Raw genomic sequence first — 26,869 nt, 5'->3', positions numbered from 1 at the left:
CATGTGCCGGGCCCGGAGAGATAGCACAGCGGTGTTTGCCTTGCAAGCAGCCTATCCAGGACCTAAGGTGGATGGTTGGAATCTCAGTGTCCCATATGGTCCCCCGTGCCTGCCAGGAGCTATTTCTGAGCAGACAGCCAGGAGTAATCCCTGAGCACCGCCGTGTGTGGCCCAAAAACCAAAAAAAAATCATGTGCCTATACATTTGTTTGTACATGGGTTGTGTGACCCTGCATATTAAACTGTATTTAACCAGTACATTTGATTAATTTTCCTCTTATGGGTGCATAGATTTGTGTTTATGTGTAATCTATGTAATTAAAGAGAAATAGTCCATAGAATAATTGGGTTGAAAATCTTGTTAAGTCACATCCTATTTATTTTAATGTTAAAATTTAATGTTTATTGAATTACTATGTGTGTTGTTATTGTATGGCAATATTTCTTTTGCATTTTTATTTTAATCAAGGTGGATTATAAATTTTTCACAGTAATATTTTAGGTACATAGTGATATTGAATATAATACTTTATTATAATGAAGGCAACATAGTTATAATAATATTAATTTTATGCCTTTGTTTTGGGTATTTTGGTTTGTTTTGGGGCCATATCTGGTGATGTTCGGGGTTACTCCTGGCTCTGTGTTCAGAGATCACTCTCGGTGGACTCCAGTGACCATTTGAGATGCCAGGGATCAAACTTAGATTGGCTGCATTCAAGAAAGTTTTACTTTCTGTACTATCTCTCTGGTCTCTGTGATTATGCTTTAGATAAACAATTGACCTCTGTCCCCACCAAAATTCCTAAAACCCTCCTGCATTATTTTATGTTACTTCTAAGTTTGCCCCACCCTACTACCCCTATTGACATGGAAGAATCTCTAATCATAATTAAAGCCTGTAGAGAACTAATGAGGTTGTACCAGAGTTTCACCAACTCTCTGAAATCATGTGCCACTTAGCCTATGTTACAAAGTAATATACATTTAGTATGTGTGCCTTGTTTTGGAGGAAATAACATAACTGCTTTCATAAATCTTAATTAAAGCAATTTCCCTTGGGCATATTTGTTTGTTCTCTTCTTATGCTCATCTGAAATATCATCTTGTAAGAGAACCTATTGTACCAATTTAACCTTTATAGTTTCTCTTTTTTAATTATGAATGAGAAGGCGTAAGCTGGTGACATGAGTGTCTTTGTGTTGGAGGTGACTATTGTTATTAGAGAGGTCACAAAAACAGTAACTAGGTCAATTGTTTATTTGCATGAGTTACTTTGTTAACAAACTTGCCCACCGACTTACCTCTTTCTCTGGGGAAAAACCAACCATGACCTTTATTAAACTAAAAATAACTACCCCCACCATCTTCCTGAAGCAAAACTCAAACTATTTTTCTTTCCATATCCTAGCCTTTCTACTTAATTTTCATGTGTAATAGCATGTATGTCAGCATTGGGACAAAGAAGTACTTATAAAATACAGCAGGGAGATAATTTCAACCTCAGTTTATTAACTCTGGGGTGTTTGTGTTTTTACTACAAAAATAGGTTATTTCTATACCAAACACATGTAGCAAGGACAACAATAAAATGGATAAGTAATATTCAAATATACCAAGTGAAAAGTAAAATCCATTTCTGGACCTTATTTCCATTTTCAAAAGGTAGTTTTTTTTTAAATCTCTTCTTTGTTTTTCCAAGACTTATTTGAATTTATGCTTATAAATATGTATATGTATAAACTTATACACATATTCATAAGTGTTCATGTTATCAAACCATTATGCCAAATACAAAGCTTGAAAGTGGAATAGAAAGTTAAAAATGTTTGTATTTTAGCACATATACATGTAGAACTGTCATTATGTTCCATTATTCAGTCAACTATAATTTAGTTAATGACTTTACCTTTTGTAGCATATGAATATTTGACTCTTTTATGCAATTTTGTGATACTTACACATACACACATATTTGGTGAGTAAGCATACATGCTATTATAAGAAGTAAACCTGTTGGAAGAAAATTTTCTAAAGAAAAAATCCTGTGTTTAAGTATTAATATTTTTGTAGACAAAGTTATATTTCCCAGATGACTAGTAGTACATGTTTCCTCAACATCAGGAAGACCTGTGTTTGCAAGCCTCAATAGTTCATGATATTATAAGAGTTTTCTTTTTAAAGTAAACGATCTGATGAGAAAAAAAAAAAGCTCACCATGTGAATGGTTTTGTTTTCATTTAATTAGGAAGTATGAATTTCCATTTACTAAATTACTAAAAGAAAAATGTAGGCACTCTTATAGGGTAGAGGGGGTCCAATGATATTGGAACTTGGGAAGTGGATTTGGAAAAGTAACATATGTTTGAAATATTGCAAAATTGTACTCCTAAAGCATACTGTTTTAAAACTATTACCCAAAGAAAATGTTTCTAAAAATATCTTAAAAGTCTATTATATTTGGTCCAGCTAGATAGCTCATAAGGCAAACCCCATACCTTACATAAAATAGTCCTGGTTTGGACTCCCTACAAGCGTTCATAGAAGTGATCCTGATTCCAGAGCATAGATCTGGAATTATCTCTTGAGCATCACTACATGTGGACTCAAAACTATGAAATAAAAAAATATTTTCTTGCCTATTTTAATTTATTCTTTAATCAACCTGCTTAAATATCAACCCTGTTTAGGGGCCGGTGAGGTGGCGCTAGAGGTAAGGTGTCTGCCTTGCAAGTGCTAGCCAAGGAAGGACTGCAGTTCGATTCCCCAGTGTCCCATATGGTCCCCCCAAGCTAGGGGCAATTTCTGAGTGTTTAGCCAGGAGTAACCCCTGAGCATCAAACGGGTGTGGCCCGAAAAACCAAAAAACAAACAAAAAAACCTATCAACCCTGTTTAATATTATAAAAGCTACTACCACTATATTAAAATACAAAATGCTCAAACTTTCTATCCCCACTCCAAATAAATTCTGATATCAGTGCTTCAGTTGGCATTTTCTTTATTTTTCTTTTTTTATCTTTTTCAGTTGGCATTTTAAAGCTTTCAGTTCAGAGTCTTCATTTGCCTTTTTTCTCAATTATTTCATTTATAAAATAAAAATAATTTGAAATGATTTGAGTAGAACCTGGGAAAAGCTTAGAAATTTCTATGTCTGCTCACCTTTGGGTTCTAAGGACTCTTCATCATTTCAGAGCAAGCTGATCTATTGCACTCTTACTTCTCCTCTCCTCTTCTGCATCAAACTTCACAAAGTGGACAATAGCAGCTGCACTTTACTCTTCCTTTTAGCATTTCATTACCAAATCCATTTCCCATTTGATAAAAGCCTCTTGATTTCAACTATTAGGTATATAAAAGAGATCTCTTAGATTAAGTAGCCAAAATACACTCCTAAAGACCAACCAGAAAAGTGTGAAGTAAAATAACACACACCTCCACACATCCTTGAAAACCTGGCAGGCAGCTAGACTACAAAAATAGCCTTCCTTGGCCAAGCTTTTTGACCAAGCTCTTAATACTCTTCACTGTAAGTTTCACATTACCTGTGTACTTGTTCATTTGGGACTCCTTTCTGAGGATGAGTGCACATGAGATATTTTTAAACCCACAAAACCTGGGTTTCTAATGATCCATTAGATCTACAAGAACACATTAGTACATGTTGATCTATAAGGCTCTAGAGTATTCTGAAATGATGCTTACTCTTTCACAAAAATTAGGGAGAAAGAGGTAGTACTTAGATAATGTATTTGGTTTGCAGGTTGTTGAATTGTGTCAATTCTTAGCACCCCATATGGTCTCCTGAGTTCAGAGCCAGGGTAAACCCTGAACACCATCAAATGTGGTTCAAAGCCAAAAAAAAAACCAACAAAACAAAAAACAAAAATCAAAGCATTAAATTTTCTACACACCCGATCCTTTCTTTCTCTGGCTGAATATGTGTTTCAGTAATAATGATGCTGGTATCATGGATTATAACCTTGTTGTTTGTCTGTAAGACTGCATGCAATCCTTTTTATCTCACATACACTGACTCTGTTTTACTCTTTAAAAAAAATTCTAGGCAGTCCTGGTTTGTAATACTCTATATTTTTCTCGATTTAGCCATGAGAAAAAAAATAGTGCATACAATGATTAAATATTGCTGCCGTTGCCTCAAAGCTAAAATTTGAAGCTAGTCTGATGCATTACACACCTATTATGCATTGATTCAACAAGTACTGTGAGGCATATGTGCTCTGCAGGTGTTCCTAAAGGCCTCCCATCAATTGGGATACCAGAGAATTCCACAAAGAACCTGCTCTTGTAGACTTAACCTTCTAGTTCAGAGAAACAGTATATAAATAAATGAATAACACCAGATGCTATAAATCACAGGAAGCAGAGAAGAAAGTTTAGAAAAATTGTAGAATAGAGTTGTTCAGGGAGGAATCTCTGCTAAGATGATATTTGACATTCTAACAAAATAGATAAGGGGATAGAGAGAGAGGACAAGAGGGGGAAAAGAGGAGGAAAGAGAGAGACCAAGAGGGAGGTTGAAGGGATGAGAGAGAGAAAGCTGTGTCTACCTAGTAGAAGAGCATTCCAGACACTTGGACCACCACATGAAAATGCTATGGATTATCCCTGGTATGACTTTTGTGAAATATTTCTTGCTATTTTTATATTTTATAATATACATAATTTATATAATATATAATTTTTATATTTTATATCTAAATATTTCTAGCCAGGAATTTACACATATCTTCCCGATCAGAGTTCTTTGCCTATAATAAACAACAATTTCTGGTTTAACTCACAGTTTAAAAGAGAAAAGTTATCCAATCCACTCAGCACAATCCCTAACCTGGAAGTTTCTTGAATTATTTCTGCTGAGGTTAATTCTGTAGATGTTGCTGCCATGGAGACATCCTGGGAAGGGAGAACTTGGCCTTTGCCTCAGGAAACACTCCCCAGAAGTTGGTTCTTGATGTATTTTGAGAAAGTATTGAACAAAGGACAATTTTGAATAAATAACAATGGGATGGCTAGTAGTTTATTAGAAACGAGCCTGTATATAGAAGTAGCAGAAGAAAAACTTCACCTGAAGAAATATTTCAGTGACCTCACAGGCCTTCATTTATGCAAGAATAACACGTCAATAGGTTTCCATATTAAAATATGGTCAACATCTCTCTGGTCTTAAAATAATTACCCTGTGCATCATTTAAGTTCTAAACTTTTCATAATAAAACTTATGTGGAGAACAGGTCTCAACAGCCCTTTGCAGAGTCCCTCACTATGTTAGAGGCAGACTTCCACCTAAACATTCCAAAGCAGAAGGAGGTATGAGAAGGGGAATATGGCTTCAGACAGACTGGCCCTATGTAACATCCCCATCCTCCTCAGAATCTGAAATATTTTCCCATTCTGCCTGCTGGCCATGGCCTCACACTGCCTACACAGAATATTTGCTCTAGCTTATATACAGATAAGAAGACTATTTTTATAGAGTTTAGAAATGGCTCTTTAAAAGAAAGTTTAAACCTAAACCAAAATTTGAAACTAAGGAAGATATTGTGTCATGCTAACATGATTGAAGCGCTGTGCTGTTGATTCCAGTAAAGAAACACAGTGAGTGGAACTGGTGATAAACAAGTAGAGTTTTAGTAACCATGGTCTAAGCACTGTCTGGATACCACTTTAGAAACTAATAAGAAAGATTTAGTTTGTTCCCATTATAATGATAAGCATTTAGGATCCAGAAAGCTGAGCAGGTGGGGTTTTTGTCTTGCAAGTGACCAGCCAGGGTTCAATCTCTGTCATCTCATATAGCACCCAAGACTACCAGCAATGATGTATGAACACTGAACATCACCATGTGTGGTCCCCAAATGAATGAATGAATGAATGAATGAATGAAGATCAACATTTAGAAAGATGAAGTGATCACTTATTGAAGCTGCATTTGAACTGCTGTTCCTCTGTTTAAAACATGGCCCAGGAAAGCAGATTCCCTTCTGAAGATCAGCAATTTGGGTGGATAAAAATTGCATTCTCTTTCAGGCAACAGCTGCTGTAGAGACTGGAAAGGCTTGAAAAGAGCAGCACAGTATCCTAATTACCTGTGGCAAAGAAAACATCTGTGTGGGGAAAGTAATGAAATTAATTCTAAAGTCTAGCAGTTGCATGCATTAATTGACATTAATTAATGCCAAATTAAAAGATACTTCCTATGGAATCACATCATACATTCTCCAGAATTGAATATGGAAAGAGTTCATCATACTTAATGCTATTACAGTGAACCCCAAGGGGAATAAGAGTGATTGGTCCCTCATTATGAAGTGCAGCCAATTTCTTTCTATTTCCATTAGAAGGAGAAAGGGAACAAACCAGGAGCACTTTAGCATGGGCGGGCAGCTCAAAAATTGATTCTTTCCCCTTCAGCTTGCAAATTTCACTTTGCATCACTGTGAACAACAAATGGTTTCAAAATTTCTTCCAGGGTTTTTTCTTATGTCACCCATTTGTACATTTGATAAGTCTCAGCTCAAGGACAGACCTTTTACACATTCCTTCCTTTGTGTAGCAGAGAGAGTAGAGAAAGTCAAGACAGGCAAATCAATTAGAGCGAGTTGATCTCAGGAGCTTTCCTTGACCCCAATCCGACTACCTACTCACCCAGCTAAGAGTTGCTGACCAAGGGATTTGACAGAGCTTATTTGCCTCTTTTCACTGCCTCTGTGCTATTGTTGACATCTCATCTATAGACAGGTAATCATTTTTCCTGTGCAAATATAAACATATAGATAGCTATATATATCAAAATATACACACATATATAGTCTGCACAAACTCATGTCCACATGTTCATCTTTGGGCAGCCTAGTTTTAGAAGAATTGATATATGGAAATAATTTTAGATAAACAAAAATGTTAACAAGAGAGTACAGTTTTATTCAGCCTCACCTAACATTAACTTCTTCTATAAGAATGGCCTGGTTTTCCAAGCCAAGAAATTGATACTTATAGACTATCATTAATTGGTCATCTATTTATTTAAAATTTGAACTGTATTAAATACTGTACAATCTCATGTCCTAATTAGAGGCAGGGATTGTATTTATTCTTAATTACCTTTGTTTGGGGGAACACCAATCTGTACTCACCATTTCCTCCTGGCTCTTTGCTGAGGGACCACACATAGCAGTGCTCATGGGCCTTATGTGGAGAAGGGGATCAACCTGGGTCAGCTTTGTGCAAGTCAAACACCACTCCAAAAGTAAAGAAAGATTTATAGCATATTTATGTGTTCAATAGTTTAGTTATACATTGTTGTCCATTGTATCCTCTCTTATTACAGAGATACATATTAAAGTAAATATATACATCATAATTTTTCTGGTGAAATTTTCGGAAATGAAGCTGAGATCAGGAGGATAGAGAGACAGCACAGTGGCAGGGCATTTGCCTTGCATGTGGCCTGCCTGGGACAGACCTGGGTTCAATTCCTGGTATCCTATATGGTCCACCCAGCCTCCAGTAATGATTTCTGAGCACAGAGCCAGGAGTAACAACTGAGGGCCACTGGGTGTGGCTCAAAATAAAAAAAAAAACATCTTCCAACCGTTAATTATTACAATTAATAATGAGAACATTCACATTTTATGTCGCCATTTCATGATGATTAAATTAATATGGTGTACAATTTTAGGTCTTTTAAGATAAGGTCTAAACTAAATTCTCTACTATCATGATGTTTCTGAAAGTGCTTGTGACTTGTTCAATACCCATATTACTTTTATGTGAAGCAAGATAGTTTCCACTGAAAAATATTTAGAAAGAAATGATAGGAGAGAAGGAGAGAAGTATGTATTCAAGGGAGAACATATGCTTCTCTTGAATGGAAATAGGCAAGCAATGACACATAAATACCAGAAAGAAAAATATGTGTTCAAGGAAGAACATAGGCTTAACCAAGAAAGCTAATGCCCACACTTTGTATCTATGCTAAAAAAAAAATAATTTAACTTTTGGCTTATCCTTCTTCCATGTGAGTTAAAAACAAGTCTCCTGAGTCTTTGCAAAATCAATGTCTTCCTAACCTCTTGCCATTGATTGGTTTGAGAAAGGGTACTTAAACTCAATTCTAGGAATTGATTGGTGGGAAGTGTATATGGACTACAAGAAGGTATGAAAAAATGCAGATTCATTTTTGACCTATGTTATAAGACTATGTTTGTAATTTCATTATGGAACATCTCTAGCTTTCTTTTTATGGATTTTGGGCCACACCCAGTGGCCCTCGGGACTGACTGTGGTTTGAATCCCAGCATCCCATTGGTCCCCCAAGCCAGGAGCGCTTTCTAAGCGTATAGCCAAAAGTAATCCCTGAGTGTGACTGGTTGTGCCCCCCCCCCCAAAGAAAGATATTAGATTATAAATTTCTTTTGGTGGATTATCTAGATTTAAGCCAAAATATATTTAACAAAAATGACTATCACTTGGAAGTTTTTTACAAAATAGGTTAGTAAATATAGAACAGATTTAATATTATATAATTAACTTTGAGCCCTTACTACCATTTTTTACAAATCACAGTATATTGTCATTTATTTTCCTCGTGTGCAAAATTAGTTGATACATTATATTTATAGCATTGTGAAGATTAAATGATAAAAATAAATGAGGACAAGCTTTATTTAGAGTACCAGGCACAGAAGTGCTTGATAATATTAATTATTTATGTTTTATTATCTAGTTAATACTTCCTATAGAGTTGAGTATTAAGTGTGAAAAATATAGCACCTATATGTTATACCTTATGAACCTAGCTTTGAAGAAGCCAAGTTCATAAGGAATAAGGTCTTAGCTCTCTTTGTATTTATCAAGAAGACATCATTAGGTGTCAATCCTAGATATTCCAATCAGGATTTTTAATTGTGACTTTAAACCTAAAACTTTTTTGTTTTTTCAATGTGGCTAATAATTATTTTATTCATTATCTGTCATAAGAAGAATAACATAAAGGAGCAACTATAGACTCAGTGCCATCAGTAGCTCAATGACGCCGTCATCAGAATCTATTTTTCATCCGTTACTCTACTCATTAAGTAAGCCTAAGTTTAAGTCTGGCTCCTTCAGGCAAAAAGAAAGCTACAGATGTTCCTTAATGAAATTAAGAACAGTCTTATAACAGAGGTCAAAAATGAATCTGTATCTTCTCAAACCTCCTTGCAGCTCCATATACATTTCCCATCACTCAATTCCTAGAATTGAGTTTATGTACCCGTTCTCAAGCCAATCAATGGCAAGAGGTTAGGAAGACATTGATTTTGCAAAGACTCAGGAGACTTGTTTTTAACTCACGTGGAAGAAGGATAAGCCAAAAATTACTATTCTTTTTTAGCATAGATACAAAGTGTGGGCATTAGCTTTCTTGGTTAAGCCTATGTCCTTACTTGAGCATAAATCTTGCTTACTGGTATTTATGTGCCATGTCTTGCCTATTTCCATTCTAGAGAAACATACATAGTTCTCTTATTCTCTCCTAATAACTTTCAGTGGAAACTATTTTGCTTCACATAAAAGTAGTATGGATATTGAACAAGTCACCAACACTTTCAGAAACATCATGATAATGAAGGATTTAGTTTAGACCTTATATTAAAGGACCTAAAATTGTACACTAAATTAATTTAATCATCATGAAATAGAGACATAAAATACAAATATTCTTATTATTAATTGTAATAATTAACAGTTGGAAGAGTTTGTATTTTAACATTTTTTCACAAATATTTTATATCACCCATAAACATATATCTAAATTATATAATTTTACTTATTTCTTAATAACAACTAAACTAAGAAATAGCATTGGATGAAGTTGGCAGGAGCAATGGGTTGATTTCCTTTATTGATGCAGTTAGTTATTAACCACTCCGAATTTCAAATGTTGTTCTTATAGTCACAAGTCTTCATTATTTCTGTAACTGCAAGCTTCCTGGTGAAAAGCCAAACAAAAGCTGAAGAAAAATTTAGTGAAGTGTGAAATTATAAGTTAAAAATGTTGTGTGTGCTGTGAGGAAACTCATTTTCAGAAAGAATGAGATCCAGAAATTATCTTTAAAGACAAATATAAATTCTCTATACCCTAAAACTATACCTATCAGAACATCTGACAGAAGATGAGTTAATATACTTGAAGGATACTCAGTCTCATAATATGGTGGGGGAGAATGGGTGATTGCCCTACATCTATTTCCTCAACTGTATTTGTCCTAGTAAATAAAGCAAATGTGTGTGTCATCCCCCAATATTGCTACTTGTGTAGTACTACTGATTTTCTCAAGATTTATATGTAATGGTGGTACTAGAATTTTCCAAAAAGAGTCATTAGTGAAATCTTATATCTAAAATGACACGCTATTTTCTACCTTTAATTTATGTAAATATTTCCCTTTTAATTTGGAAGAATGCATTTCTGAGTAATTTATGATGTTCTAAAACAAAACTCACCCATTCATTCAAATCAATAAGAAGTAAAATAACATCTTTTCTTACATCATTCAAAAATACAAATTCCCTTGAGTCCAGAGTAATTGTACAGCGGGAAGGTTTTTTGCCATGCACGCAGCTGACCTGGGTTCCATTCTAGGCATCAAAAATGGTGTTAGTAATTTCTGAGCATCTCTGAGTTGGGCCCCAAAACTAAATACGGTTCCCATAATTTGATGATTCAAGTGAATATGAAGATATTGTGTGCTACATGCAAATAACTAAAACAAAACTAGCAGTACAGTCACAACCACCAAAAGAGGAGAATCTGCTAATGAAGATTATATACTGATAGGTAAATGGACATAATAAAGGAAGAAAGTATTATAAGTTTCATAATGGGAATTAATAGACTAGTATGCTATTAGGAATCATCATGGGATACCCTTAAAAGTAACTAGCTATGTGAAATCCATAATTTTTATTGGGAACATCATAAAAATATTTTTAGATAGAAGGAGCAAAAATAAAAAATTTTAATATGATAGAAAGTTTAAACAAGTTTAAAGGCCAAATAAGTTTTCAGATAAAGACAGAAGATAGCAATGAGGGCTAGATACAGTGTTTGATGATAGATTTCTTGATTTCATTGTAAATGCAGACAAGATGTGATTTATTAAAGGAAGTAAAGTCTGATTATCACATGAGTAAGGATAGTTGTGGTTGAAAAACAGAGAAAGTTTTCCTAATCCATTATCTCTATCAATAATAAAGATTAAATCTAGAAATGAGTCATTTCTGAAACATTTATCATTTGCTTTTCAGTTTCAGATGACACTCAGGGTCTCAGTGTATGTATCTGTTAAATAAGAACATGGCTAGACAGAGGAATATCTCCTTCATTATGTTTCACTTCTAATTAGTAGTAGCAGAAAAATAGAATCTGATCAAGAGCAACACTTTCACGAAAAAGGGATTAGTGATTTATGTTTGTGTCTATGTGTATTACCCTATTGGTCACAGGACAAAGTGTGGAGAAGTCAGTTAATTAATATGAAATAATGAGTATTAGTACCAGTTTTTTAAAACATTTTTGTAGGCTTTGAAGATAAAATGATTTATAGAGAATTTATTATTTTCAGATATTTTATATCAGGATTTCTAAACTTAAAGATACATGTTTTCCCAGAGGTATTCCAAGAAGACCATAGATGAAAAGGTCATAAGTGTGAGGTCCCTGCAGGAAACTGGAGAGCCAGATGGTAGGGGAATACACTAGAAGGAATACAAAAGAAGAAACAGTGTTAGATAATGTTCAGAGGACCACATCCAAAGAAAGGTTGAAAAACACTGTTTTAGACAAAAGCTGATAGAGGCACCAGGAGGTGGTGATTGAATATGGTAAAGTGAGTAAAATAATAGTAATGCCTATTTAACACACAATAATGACAACAATAGACTTAATATGTGAGATTTCTTTGAAGACTTTGAGGTAGCAAAAGACATAGAAATGCTCTGTCGAATTTAATCCTTCCTATATTTATCACACCCACCCACACTGTTTTCTTTTTCAGATTCACAATATCTAACTTGCAGGATGCAGAACTGCACAGAGGCCAATAAAAGTAAACCTTTCCCAGGCTACATTGACCCAGATTCTTTGATTGTCCAGGATGATTATGTGTTTGTTCAGGTAAGAAAGATCTCCTATTGATTGTCTCAATGACATTTGTCTTCCTGGTTTCTGTCTCTGATGGATCCCCTTTTTTCTTGCTTGTGCTCCCCGAGGAGTCAAAAAGAAAGCAAAACCTTATCTTTTCAACAAAAGGACATTACCAAGTGTTAACATTTCTGTACTAATGGCATATTAATTAGTTCTTGGGGCCAGGTTCTGGAGGGCCTTATCCACTTGGGTTAACAGAAGCATGGTTCAGAATATTAAGGCTGTCTTCAGAATAACGCTGACCTCCTTCCATGCCTCTCATCTGCATTCTGAGGCAGTTTCTGCCAGTCATCAAAGAAAGAGTGCATATGCCAATTTTTCCCTATCTGGAGATTGGTCACTCAAGCAGTTTCCTCCCCAATCTTAAAAGAATAAAGCAAAAAAGAGAACAAGACGCCAGCAGTATAGCTGGAAGATATGGGAGGCCAAGTATGGTGGAGCCTATTTGTGCTGGGATTGATTCTCACAAAATAGAAAGTTACATGGGATACATTAATTTATACAGCCAGGTTGTAAACCTTTGAAGAAAGAGGAAAACAAGTTGAAAAATCTAGAATTCATGTTTAGAAGAAACGCAGAACACATACATATTTCTTCTTTTCAGCATTTAAAGAAAAGTTTAGAATTATATGGAAGAAGATTTAAAATAGCAATTCATATTTTGAACATTAAAATAATAAAGGAACCATTTATATATATAGTTCATTTATGAGTATGTTTAAATAGATGTTTATATATATGTTTAATAACACTATGATTAGAAAACTCTCTGAATACCAGTATATTTATTTGTCAAAAATGATCATTTAAAATAGTCTTAATGTTTTGAGGAAACAAATGAAATGATCAAGAGAGGAAGCATAAGACCATGTCCTTCTAAAATGTTTCTTGTACAAATTAATTTATATATATACTCATTAACTTCAGTGTCAAATTATTAAGTGACATTAAAGTAGAAACTGAGTTCTATCTTTAATTTGTTTCTCTGTCAGTGTTGTTCTCAATAACCCTTTTTATTTTTAAAATAACAGCTTATCATCCACATATATGACTTGCAGATAAGTGTTAATTCTGGATTTAGCATTTTATGTGCTTTTCTGTCTACGCCATTCTCAATGTAATTCTATTATCGAGCATGTAGACTATGAAATGATCAGACCTGACTACATAATGGTAATCACAATAACTTTATGGACATGTTATGTCTTATGTAGATCCACTCTAAACATTTGTTGACATTTATTTTTAATATAAAAATATAGCCAATTTATTTATTTAAGCACCATGATTACAAGCATGATTGTAGTTGGGTTTCAGTCATAAATAGAACACCCCCCTCACCAGTGCAACGTTCCACCACCAATGCCCCTCACTCCTTCCTTCCCAATCCTTGCCTGTATTTGAGACAAGCATTCAACTTCTCTCACTCATTAAGATTGTCATGATAGTTGTTAGTGTAGTTTCCTAACTGTACCACCATTTGATGACATTTCTAATACATAAACTCCAGCTGTCTTTCAAACTTTACCAATTTCAAAGAATTAGAATTGGCTATATGAATTCATTAGAATAAAGAGTAGAATAGTGGCTCTAGGGAAAGATAATTTGTTGATAAAAGGATAAAACTCCAAGCAATCATTGCAGTCTGGGAATACAAAGTATACCCCAGTATACCCCAGTGACTATAACAAACAATTATCAATTAAATGCATAAAAGTTGTTAGAGAGTCAAATTATATTCTTACACATAAACTGGAATTAAAGTAGAAGGGGAAGTGTCAGATAATTTAAGTGTGCTAATTATTTAAAATGATACAGAATCAAATCATATTATTTTATTGCAAAAACATACACTGACAGAGTGTAAAATTGTACTTCTGAAGTACATACTGTCATATAACCATTACCTCGACTTAAAAAACCATTATGTTGGGGCCAGAAAGATAGTACAGTGGGTAAGGCACTTGCCTTGTACATGGCCTATGCAGGTTCAAACCCTGGCACCCATATAATCCTGTGATCCTCCTTGAGGTGATCCCTGAGTGCTGAGTCAAGAGCACTTGAGCCTGAGCCCTGCTGGTATGACCCAAAAACAAATCAACTAAATAAACAAATAAAAATTGTTAGGCCAGATAAATAATATAGGAATTAAAGCACTCAATCCCTTACATGAGGCATCTCCTGGTTCAATTTCTGTCACCACATGTGGTCCTCTGAGCATTGCTAATAGCAAACCTCTACCTATTACCAGTATAGTCCTACTAGAATCCCCTTAATTAGAAGTACAAGAAAAGAAATACAACAGGGCCGAAACGATAGCACAGTGGTAGGGCATTTGCCTTGCATGCAGCTGACCCAGGAAGAACCTGGGTTTTATGCCCGGTGCCCTATATAGTCCCCCAAGCCAGAACGATTTCTAAGAACATAAACAAGAGTAACACCTGAGTCTCACCAGGTGTGGCCCAAAACCAAATATATATAACCAAACACTCTGCATATTATTTGCTCAATGTTTACACACTTTATATTAATGTATAAATTAAACAAAGCTGAAGAAAAAGTAGCTCCAAAGAAAATGAAGCTAGGAGTCTTGCCTTTTTGTGCTCAGTATTATTATACTGAAAGGGAGATCACAAATCTCCACCATGCTCACAAGATTCATTGAGTTTATGTCCAGGACAGACATGTGAGAGGTAGCTGGAAATTCTCTCTGATAGGCAGATATTCTGACAAATTTGGGGCCATGATCCTGCCCTAGCTTTCCTTCTGATTAGTCAGTAATAGTACTACGTGTGAGCCATTTGCACAGATGCCAGTGTCACAGCACCAAAGTCTAGTTTGGTGCCAGAGATGTAAGGAGCCATTTCAGCCACACTGACCTAAACTATTTCCTTCCAACATGGTCTTTCTCTATTCCTGCTCTTGAAATGGATACATGAGCTCTTACTGAATATTAGGCTAACTACTCTGAGACTTGTATCTTTTAAAAAATAAATATTAAACTTATGACTTCCGAGCCACAATGAATGTTGAAGCCCTAGATTTTGTCTAATATGGTCAGGTGGGCCTCAGAAGTGATAACATATACTGTATAAATAAATTTTTAATCAAGTGCCAGTTTCTGAAACTTGCCCTTATAAGGCATGCATGCTTTTGTATTGTGGCTACTTCTGTGAGTTGTCACTGTTTCAGTAGCTGATCTCACAGCCTTGATGTTTATGATCCAGCTGACATCAGGTGGAAGACCGCATTACTACGTGTCCTACCGGAGGAACGCTTTTGCCCAGATGAAACTGCCGAAATACGCTCTGCCTAAGGTAGGATCCAAGTCAGATCATTTTATTATGTCCTCTGATCTACGTTTTCCCATCTCCACCTTCTTTAGAGGATCCTTTTCATTCCTTATCATCATGTATTTCCTGTCATCACTTGTTTCTGGGTCTCAAGTTCTCTTTATTACACTAATACTATTTTTGTCAGTTTTATTAACTCCTTTCTCTTTTCATTTCTCTCTCCCTTTCTCTCATTATTAATATACTGAGTAAACTGAAAAATCATTTTCTTTTGTTTCTCAATAGTTAAGATCTTCAAATGTGTGCATTGACCAAACTATAAGTGCTTTCAATCATGATCTATTCATGCAGCAGATATAATTCATTTCTGTCTCATTTTGTATTATCTATTGTTTACCAAGACCCAGAGCAACCTAGCCCTGTAGCAGCCGACCTTTGCTCTCTCTACAAAACTTTTGAGTCAAATTCTTTAAAGTTCAAAAACACAGCTAATTATTTAGGCTTCCCCAAGGACACTGTCCGTTCAAAATAGTGGTCAACATGTTTAAGATGCTCAAGTGTGAATGTCCCCAGGCTCTCTTTGCAGAAACACTAAATAAAAGCTGTGTTAATATGGAGCTCCACCTAGTGGAGGTCAAACTGACTGAAGTTCAAAGCTGTGGATTTGCTCTCTTGATGCCACTGTGACATATTTGAGTAGCTAAAAATTGTTCATGTATTGGGCTCGGCTCTTGATTGAGGAAGGGGAATATTTGTAGCTGTGAGAGGGAGAATTCTGGAGTTAAAATAGTTTCATAGTTTTGCCCTTGAAGCCTTTAGCTTGAATATTAAACATTAAGAACTTCTGTGGAGCTGAATTTTTGTGACTTTTTCCTTTTACCCATACATATTTCTATATTCTATCTTGGTCAAAAGGCAACATTGCCCAGGAGTTACAATGGGAGATGGGCCTTGCAGCCTTCCTCTCCCCGGGAGCCAATAAAAGCTGATTGGTCTGACTTCAGGTAGAATTCTTGGACAGCACCCTGCCCCTAAACTAGCATAGTGCAAGACAGGCTGTAAACCTCAGCCCATTAAAGATAATAACAGATATTAAATTGCACTATTAACTCTAAAGAACTATATCTATGTTAGCAATTATTATTATTTTCAGCTACTAAGAGATTAATGACAACAGTAATTGCCCAGAACTGTAGTCTCTGCCTGTATACATTTAAATGCTCTTTGCTCTTAATTTGACTTAAAGTGTTTTCCTAAAAAGCAAGAGCTTGCAACATTGAAATTATTCCTTAAATGAAAATTGAATGAAGTCAATATGTAAAAGTAAAACTGAGCATTGTTAAAATGACCTTTGATCCTCACTAAATAAGGTCCGAGAGCTGAATTGCTTTTTCTTTTCCTCTCTACCTAGGCGGGGGATGGGGGGTGGGGGGGTGGGGTTGGGGGTGGGGTGGGGAGAGAGACCTGCTTTTTGAATGATCAACAAATGAGAGTAATTGGTTTCAAGATTAATACCTTTAAAAACGATCATTATAGTCAATGTAATGGGAACTGGCACAGAGCCAGGAAAGAGCAGATTCAAGTCACCATTCTCTTATTCACTCTTGGGAATTTACTTTTTGACAATAGTCAAACTAGATCAAATCAAATGCCAGATCTGAGGCAAGAGAACTCATCTCCTTACTCCCTAATATTACTACCTAATAATAATTTGTACTCTGTTTGTTCACTTGAAACAATGAATAAATTCTAATAAGAGTTAGCAGCACCACCCCAGAATTTTTTATATATAGACACTATCCTAGTATATAAAATCCTCCAAATATGTTGCACTTGGGGATCACCATGAAAAAGAAGAAAAAAGATTTATTGATCTGCAGAGGCCCAAAAATGGTCTTTTCAAAATCACAAAAAACCTGTGGACCCATTTTTGAGATGTTATGTAATATATATTTGCATTTTTCCAGTTTTGCAAAACGTAACTATGCATATTTTGCATAACATAAATCACTGTTGACCATTGTCTCTAACAAATCTATAAGGAGAAGTTTGACTTATCACCTGAATTGCTTATCTGTCCGCTCCTTTCTTAGCTTTAATTGAGGCCTGCAGATAGCATATAATGTTTAATATGTCTTCCGAATAAGAGATAGTACAGTAAATGATTGTATCAATTGGGCCAAAAGTATTTTATTACTTAGACAATGAGATGCCTCATTACAATCTTATCACAAGTTCAAAGAAAATTCCCAGCTTGGTGGAGTGATCTTTAGCAAAATGTCATCAAATCCAGGGTAAGAACAGCTAGAAATGAAAAAAGTTTCATGATTACTAAACAAAGCAAGATAAACCAGAATCTGAGCGGTTACATGATCACAGAACCTATGGACAGTGAATGGGCTGTGGTTACTATAAAAGTTTCTTGATTTATGTAGTAAGACCAATTTCCAGACCTAGGTCTGTCAGTGAACCACTTTGGAACTTGATTTGGGTTGTCAACTCCTTTCTCTTCATTGTGTTTTGTTATTGTTGGTTGCTGTTGTGTTTTTGATTATTTCTTACAACTTAAAATTAGTTTCACCGCATTTTTGTCAAATATGTTATCAAAATAAAATGTCTTTAAAACTCCCTTCATAAAAATTGTGTTAATGATCAACTAACTGTAATTAAAAAATTATATGTACCTTACTAGAGATTAATAGTAGTTAGCTGCTAAGTTGAAGGTTCTAGGAGGACCTGCCAATAAGAAAACTATTTAATTTGGCATTAATCAAAATATTTATCAAAGTACCTATTTTATAACATCTATTGAAATTTAGTAACATCGCTGTCCTATGGAAGAAACTTTGGAAAAGCTTTAGTAGACAATTTCAAACCTTTTTTGCTAAATTGGAGTGATAGTAGAGCAGGTCAGGCACTCATCTTGCACGTATCCAACCTAACTTTGATCCCTGGCATTTCATATGATACTCTAGTACTTTCAGGACTGATTTCTGAATCACTCAGAATAAGCCCTAAATACTACCAGGTGTGATTCTAAGATAAAGCAAAAACAACAAAGGAAAATCAAAGATACTTCTTTATTTGAAATAGTTTTTCAGCCTTCAACATAATGTGCTACTATGGGAGTGGGGCCTGAGGAAAAAATACATCTACCCCACACAGGAAAAATATATAGTAAGAAGGAAAAAATAATGATATATTTAAATATAAAAACCCTTTCAGACAAACATGATGTTTAAAAGTATGTTTGATAAAATTAAAATAGGAACTGGAAAGATAGTATAGCAGATAGGCAATTTCCTTGCCCACAGCCAAAAAGGTTTGACCCCCTCAGGAGAGATCCCTGAATATATCACCAGAAGTAAGATCTGGCTATGGCCCAAAATACAAGCAAAAAATTTAATAAAATAAAATAGGACCTGGAGATATTGTACAGTAAAGCACTGTCTTGTAAGTATCTGACCTAAGGTTGGATCCTGACATCACATATGGTATCCCAAGTACCACTGGCATTATCTTTCTGTGGAAGGCCAAGAATAAACCCAAAGAACAGCAGGGTGTGGTTTAAAAAAAGACAATGTGGAGAAAAGAGAAAAATATAGCTTATCTTTTTAAAAAATCTTAAACCTTACCTGCAATTTGATGTTTATAATGTCATTATTATGCAGCTAATTCTCCAAGTAATTTAAGCACTAGACTATTTTCATTGAAGCATTTACAGAGATAAATTGGGTAATATAAATGACCAAAATTCCTTGGATTATATAAAGAGATTGTTAGTGTAATCTGGATTATAAAACATAAAGTCACTCCAAAGGCACAGAGGTAAGATTAATTATGAAGGGACCAGCTTTTGCCTAATGTATTTGTTTTAGTATAGGGAAATGGTTTCATTTACTGAAGACAAGAATCAGAACATGAATTGAAAGCATTTGAGAATGCTTTGTGTATGGTTTTTGAGCCACACCAGGCAGTGCTCAAGGGTTACTTCTGGCTCTATACTTAGAAATCATACTTGGCAGACTCAGGGTGATCAGGGATTGAACCTGAATCTACCACATGCAATGCAAATGCCCTACCAGCTATACTATATTGCTCAGACTCCAGCATTTGCGAATTATTTTTTGTTTTGTTTTGTTTTTTGGATCAAACCGGGCAGCACTCAGGGCTTACTCCTGGCTCTATGCTCAGAAATCGCTCCTGGCAGGCTTGGGGGGACTCTATGGGATCCCGGGATTTGAACCACTGTCCTGCATGCAAGACAAATGTCCTGCCTCCATGCTATCTCTCCAGCCCAAATTCTTTTTTTTTTTTTTTTTTTTTTTTTTTTTTTTTTTTGTTTTTGGGTCACACCTGGCAGTGCTCAGGGGTTATTCCTGGCTCCAGGCTCAGAAATTGCTCCTGGCAGGCACAGGGGACCATATGGGGCGCCGGGATTCGAACCGATGACCTCCTGCATGAAAGGCAAACGCCTTACCTCCATGCTATCTCTCCAGCCCCTCCAGCCCAAATTCTTAATGCCATTATCAAATTAGGACTTTTGTTCTATAGGAAGAGAGGTACCACAAAAGATTTAACCCTCAGTGAATTATCTCCATTAGTATGAAATACATTTTTTAAGTAGTAACCTAACAGTTTCCTTGAACAGAAAGGTAAAATCAACCATGTTTAATTAACAAGGTAGAATACGGGCTTGCTTAATAGAATGTAGCATATAAGGAGCTAAATACCGGGCACTATTTTAAAATTGCAATACTTTTACTATCTCAGTGCTCAGAATTCCCTGGAGGGCACATAACTATTTCAAGTTTACAGGTGTAAATTCTGAGGAACAGTTTAGTTCTCAGAGTTAAGTCATAGAGCCAAATTTGAACTCGAACTGTTATTTTCTTCAGTTCCTTTTTTATTCTATTTTACTGTGCTGTCCACCTGTTATATGGGTCAGGGGCCCTCACTATTTACATTCAAAGAATGCCATACAATTTGTTCTCTCCAAACTTTGAATCTATTCTCTTCAGATTTTATTAAATTTTCTGCATTCATATGATTTAGTTTTCCCTATTAATTATAGAATTTTAAATTGTCTGCTTATAAACTGCTTATAAACCAATAGTAATATATATTTAATTTTCTTCTACTAATCATACAGTCATTTTAGTACTGTAATTTATTGACTTTGCCTAGTTACCTACTAAGGGACATTGAGTATTCTGAATGACAAGTCTACAAAATCATTTCTGATGCTAAGACTAAAAGAAAGTAGCCAAGATATAATAAAGACATATATATATATTACATTACAAAGATATATATATGCAAGCTATATTAAAATAATATGTCTTGCAGAAAGGGCATTAGATAAGAATTATCAGAATTGTAAACAATTGACCTAGCATGGTTTAATTTCTTTTTGTTGAAGAGATGTGGGGAATCAGATCCGTATCTTAGGTATCCATATATAGATTTGGTTGGCAGATCCATATATATATAGATCCATGTATAGGTATAAGTGTATATGATCGCATAAGCAACTATAACCAACTATTATATAAAACCATTATATTCCCTTAAATATAGAATAAATACTGGACAAAATTCATTTTTGGCCTCTCCCCTCCAAAATTTTATCCCAGAAAAGTATTTCCAACTCATGCTTAGGCTTGAGTAGAAATAGAGAAGATAGAGAAACAGAGAAAAAGAGACAAATTCTCTGAATTCTTTCAGAGAAGAATTTCTTCCTTCAGTTTATGGTGATCAAGGCTAAAATGTATAAGAGTCTCTTTGATAGGTCTAGAGTTGAATCAAAGCTGAATTGTAGAGTTCAGTTGAGAGAACATGGGCAAATATAATGAAAAATGTAATTGAGAGCTTAGGTAGAATGTTACCAGGTTAGATAAACAGAGCTCCTTAAACTTCTTCAAATTAGAAGAGGATCCAACTGAGAAGATTTGAATGCTAAACTCTACATTATCAAAACTTTCCTTGTTATTTTTCTACATTTGTTTATTGTGTACTTCTTTGGTTTGGCTTTGTTTCGACAATTTGTTTTTGAAAGTTATTTTAGTGCCTGCTGCCTGGGCAGAGAAGGTGAAAGACTGCCTAGACCTAATAGCCCCTAATGAAGAAAACAGCTTTGGTTTGTATCAGCCTCTGTCAGTACATTCACTTCTCAGAATTTTGGAAATAGAGAAGAAAGGGATTGGAATTCCCATTTTAGGGATATCAGCTTGCTACCTCCATAATACCTTTGCCTGGCTTCTGTTTTCCAGGACAGCCAGAGCTGGAAAAACATCATGAATTATGCAACTATGCCCCCTTTTAGTTAAAGTTTCCTGTTGAACTTCTGAAGTAAAGGTTTAAATAAGCAGCCAAATCCTTGAGCACCCACTAAAATAAAAATTAGTGCTCTGGGATTCTCAGGTGAATGTTTTTCATAGGAGTCTCTGGAGGTTGCTGAGTCTCAGGGCTGTGCTTCTTAAGTATTAATGTTGATATTAATTACCCAGGGATCTTATTAAAATGTGGATTTTTATTTAACAGTTGAAACCAAAGGTTCGGTGTGTTTCAGAAGTTTGCTTCTGTCTACACAGCACCCTGAAAAATGGAGGGCTTGTATATGCTCCCTCGGACCTTTGTGCTTTCCCTCATATTTCCCCTCAATAAACTTTCTGAGCATGCATCATGCTTGGCAAATATATCAGAAAGATTTCTTTTCCAAAGCCATTTGAATCCAGAAAGTATTCCTCAAATTATCTAATGAGGCAATTTAATTATAACCAAGCTACCAACCATTCCTCTGTTCTATTTTCTCATGGCCTTATTCTCTAACCCCACACATGACAAAGGAAATCTATGATTAACACTTAACTAATTATTATTCCAAAATATGCAAAAGAAAGGTCTTTTCTATTCTGTAACAATGCTTAAAATTTCTCTTCTGGTATTCCTCCTTAGCTTCACACACTTTAAACACCTTTAAAGCTAACTTACAATGTGCTTCTTCTATTTCTCTCTTTTCAGGATATGCATGTCATCAGTACAGATGAGAATCAAGTGTTCGCAGCAGTCCAAGAGTGGAACCAAAATGACACCTACAACCTTTATATCTCAGACACCAGGGGTGTCTACTTCACCCTGGCCCTGGAGAATGTTCAAAGCAGCAGAGGCCCTGAGGGTAATGTCATGATCGACCTCTATGAGGTATGGCACAAGTCACATGTTGTATAATGATTTAAGAATTTAAAAATAATGATGTTTGGGGCCGGAAAGGTAGCATGGACGTAAGGCATTTGCCTTGCATGCCGAAAGAGGATGGTTCGAGTCCCTGCATCTCATATGGACCCCGAGCCTGCCAGGAGTTATTTCTGAGTGTAGAACCAGGAGAAACCCCTGAGCACTGCCGGCTGTGAGCCCTCAAAAAAATGAGGCCGGAGCGGTGGCACAGCTGTAGGGCACTTGCCTTGCTATGTGCTAACCTAGGATGGACCATGGTTTGATCCCCTAATGTCCTATATGGTCCCCCAAGCCAGTAGTGATTTCTGAACACATAGCCAGGAATAACCCCTGAGCATCACCGGGTGTGGCCCAAAAACCACAGAAAAAAAAAAGAATTAAAAAATAATACTTTAATGAATTTTTTCCTTATGTGACCTCATTTCATTCATAAGAAGAAAGGATTTGCAGAATATATTGGCTAGTGTGCCAATTAGAATAAAGAATATTCTGGGAAGGAGTCTTTCAAGAGGTCATCGAGAATCTGAGGACTTAGAGAGTAACTGGGGAATTAGTGAAAGAGTCTGATAAGAGTGTATATATGGGAGCTAGAGCTATAGCACAGCGGCAGGGCATTTGCCTTGCTCGTGGCTGACCCAGGACAGAACTGAGTTCAATCCCTGGCCTCCATATGGTTCCCCCATGCCAGGAACAATTTCTGAGCGCATAGCCAGGAGTAACCCCTGAGCGTCACTGGGTATGGCCCAACCCCCCCCCCAAAAGTGTGTATGCAATAAAATTTGAAAATAATCTTGTAAGATCTATAAAGTGTCAGTGTTGAGGAATGGAGTAGAACTCTTACCTCTCCTGAAGAAAGAATGGAGGGGCATTCTTTGTATGATGGCATCAGAAGATCAGGAGATAATCTCTATACATTTGAACATCGTTCATACTTGATAACCTTCCTCAGCTATTTACCCTATTTTCAGAGGATCAATGAGCAAGATAAAATTAATAACTCTTTCATTACTAAACTAGAAGAGAGAACAAAAAGCCAAGTTTTCCAGGCCCCCTGTTAAGTGAACTTTCTCACTGTTTCTCAAAATTACCAAGTGCAAAAAATTATATCTATCTATAATAATATAAAAATCATATATAAGATATATACTTATGTATATAATCTATCTCATATGTATGCTATATCAATTAGTTTTTATGAGAAACATTGATGTCTTAATTGCTATTTAAAAAACAGATAGATAAAATGCTACTATTTTGAGATAAATTTAGCTATTTGTCATACTTCTCATATCTCTGAAGGATTTATAATAGCCTATAATCAGTCATGATAAAATATATTCAGAATTTAAGAAATGTAATTATACATTTATTCTCTGAAAAGACTTAAACTGACTGAAAATGTATAGTCATAAAAATCAATCATTTCATTGAATATAAGTTCATAGAGTCAAGTTTTGTTTAAAAATGCTAAGTGAAAAAATCATAACCAGTATGTTAGAGAAAGAAAGCAAATTTACTAAAAAATTTAAATTTACCTATATAATTTCTTGTAATTCTATCTACATCTTTTTTACTTTTTGAGTTAGGGATAGAAGATTATCTTCTGGTATCTAAACAGACATTACCTAAATTAAAGGTTTATTAATAAACTATAGGAACAATTTAGTGCCCACATATTTATAATGAAAATTGTGGTAGACTAGTATATGACACAACTTCCATATGTATATTTAGAAAAATGCACTGAAAATTCTTTCCTACATTTACAAGTTTCCACTTCCTTTTCTGCCCATGTTCCAGATAAATATAGAACAAGATTTCTCTGCCTTAAATTGAACACATATTCTCAAAAACATTTACATAGTCTTGTGATTTAATTTCAACTTCATGTCAGAGAAATTGTAGTTTAGACTAAATGTTTTGGAGGCAGACTGTCTGATGTCCCACTACCCACAGGCATATATTGTCGAGATAAATTTATTGACTTCTGAACTTCAGTCCTTGCTTAAAATATGGGTATAAATATGTTATTGATTTTATAGTATTTGTTTTAGAATAAATTGGTTCATCTTAATGAGGAAAGTGAGTTTAAAGTACTAAAACAGTGTGTGAATATGCAATACTCAATCAATTATAGATAGAAATATTAATATTATATACAGTGACTTTAAGCTCTAAATCACTGTTCTATTTTTATTGTCTTTATTGCAATTAGCATAGGCATATGATTTTCATTTACACCAACTAGTTATCTTCTTATAAACAAGTATAAATTGTTTCTTTCCTCTTTTGTCTTATAAACACTTAAATATAAGTGTTTTCTTACCCTGATTCAATGAAAATATCTTGTTCTGAGGATCTGATTGTTATGAAAGCAAGACAGTAGGATCAGATTCATCAATCAGTTGGCTTTCCTAATTTCAACCCTGACTTTTTCTTTCAAAACTATTCTCTAATTTTCAGGTTGCTTTTTATCTGATTATCTTCTCTCTTTTCAAGTCTACGAGAAGTAGTGTCTCTGGGTAAACTGTGTTATCTGCCAAGAGAGACACCATTTTAATTGGTCCCTTGGTGATGGAAAAGATGACAGATCTGGACACGAATGACTACAATGCCCTGTTATTTGTGACTGTTTTCAGGAATGATTTTTGTAAATTTGAACGTGGTTTATAGGCACAGAATGAGAAGCAGAAGCAAGGTGACCTCTGGACAGAGGAAATCATTTTCTAGTTAATCCTTGTTCCACTTGTGTGTCTCTTGCAGTTGACTATCTGTAGAGAGACTGCTGGCTCTTATTATCATCACTTTGAGCACTTTGACTGCATTATGTAAAGGTGTTCTGCATCCTGGGGCCAGAGCGGAGAGTCTTTGTTTTATTAGCCTGACAGTTCACAGTAACTTAAATTGGAATTGATGTGATCAGTGCAGTAGTGCCGTATCTGCTGATTACCTAGATAGAAAGAATATTGGCTGACACTGAACCTGGCACAACCGTTCTTTAAATTAGATTGTTCTGGCTAGCAGGAAGCTGAAAACCATCCAGCATGAATTTTCCAGCAGAATTGCAATGAATGATGAGTGCTCAGAGATAAATGAAAAGTAAAATAAAAATCCATAAGTGAATTAATAAGAAGAGATGAGCAACATCCTAGTAGGGGGTGACAGATAGAGGATATATGGAGGGTAGGCAATTTTGTATTTGGGGGTGACTGAAAAAATGGTCTTTATTACTTGTATGCTTCTGTGTGCCAAATACCTGCTCTTCCAAAATTGTTTACTCCTTAAGCTGTTTTATAGAGGTGAACTATGCAATATATGTGTCTTGTAAGTTTGTGTATTGAGTTTCTATATTATTGAGTTGTTATGGGAAATGCAGAGAAAGCATAATTCTCATTAAAAGGAATCTTTGTTCTCATAAACTTTGAAATCTTTTGAAAACTGTTGTTTCTCTCTGCACTAGAATTCTACATATGTTTGCAGTAGATAGGCAAGGGTTGAGGACTGAAGGTTGGGGCCCAGATTACATGATTTAGTAATTGAAATGCCAGAATTCTTCCTCAGTATTATTGAGAATATGAATTCTATTCAAAAGTTAAGAAATGTGGGATATGGCAAAATAGTTCAAAGGGCATTTGAATATAATTAGACTCTGGATTCAATTCCAAGTACCTCCAGAGTTCCCACCACAGCAGAAGAAACTAACTTAAAAGCAAACAAAAAAATCAAAAAAGTAAAGATATATGATAAAGGAAGTAGACAACAACAAAAATGTTAGGAAGTATTTTATTGGCATCAGATAATACAATGTTTAGGAACCTTGGTTTATATGCAGATAATCTGAATTTAACCCCCATCATCATACATGCTCCCCTGTGCACAATTGTAAGTGATTTCTAAGCTCATAACCAAGAGTAAGTCCTGAGAACTTCCAGGTTTCCAAAGACATACACATAACACACAAACACAACAAATTTTATTTTCTGTTGATGAGAGATTATAACTGTAACAAAATTTTTGAGCCATCATTATGTGAGGTATAGTGTAAAAAAATTTCCATATTTCACTCAGTTGCTATTTGAACCTTTTGACTTTAGGTGCTATGATATCTTCCATTTTACAAAAATGTAAAA

At 35.2% G+C, this 26,869-nt stretch overlaps 1 protein-coding gene across 5 annotated transcripts in view; it reads left to right on the top strand.

The window, feature by feature from the left end:
- SORCS1 (sortilin related VPS10 domain containing receptor 1) overlaps positions 1-26,869 on the top strand; it is a 656,026-nt gene that overhangs the window by 501,347 nt on the left and 127,810 nt on the right. For all 5 annotated transcript variants that reach the window (XM_049790574.1, XM_049790573.1, XM_049790572.1 and 2 more), the window contains exons 7-9: positions 12,062-12,180; positions 15,438-15,527; positions 22,527-22,706. In XM_049790574.1, coding sequence (XP_049646531.1) covers positions 12,062-12,180; positions 15,438-15,527; positions 22,527-22,706 — 389 coding nt within the window. The remainder of the gene's footprint in view (positions 1-12,061; positions 12,181-15,437; positions 15,528-22,526; positions 22,707-26,869) is intronic.

Source organism: Suncus etruscus, chromosome 17, assembly GCF_024139225.1.
Source record: "Suncus etruscus isolate mSunEtr1 chromosome 17, mSunEtr1.pri.cur, whole genome shotgun sequence".
Taxonomy (NCBI): Eukaryota; Metazoa; Chordata; class Mammalia; order Eulipotyphla; family Soricidae; genus Suncus; species Suncus etruscus.
Note: the sequence above shows the minus strand (reverse complement) of the source record. Positions and strands in the feature narration are given on the sequence as shown.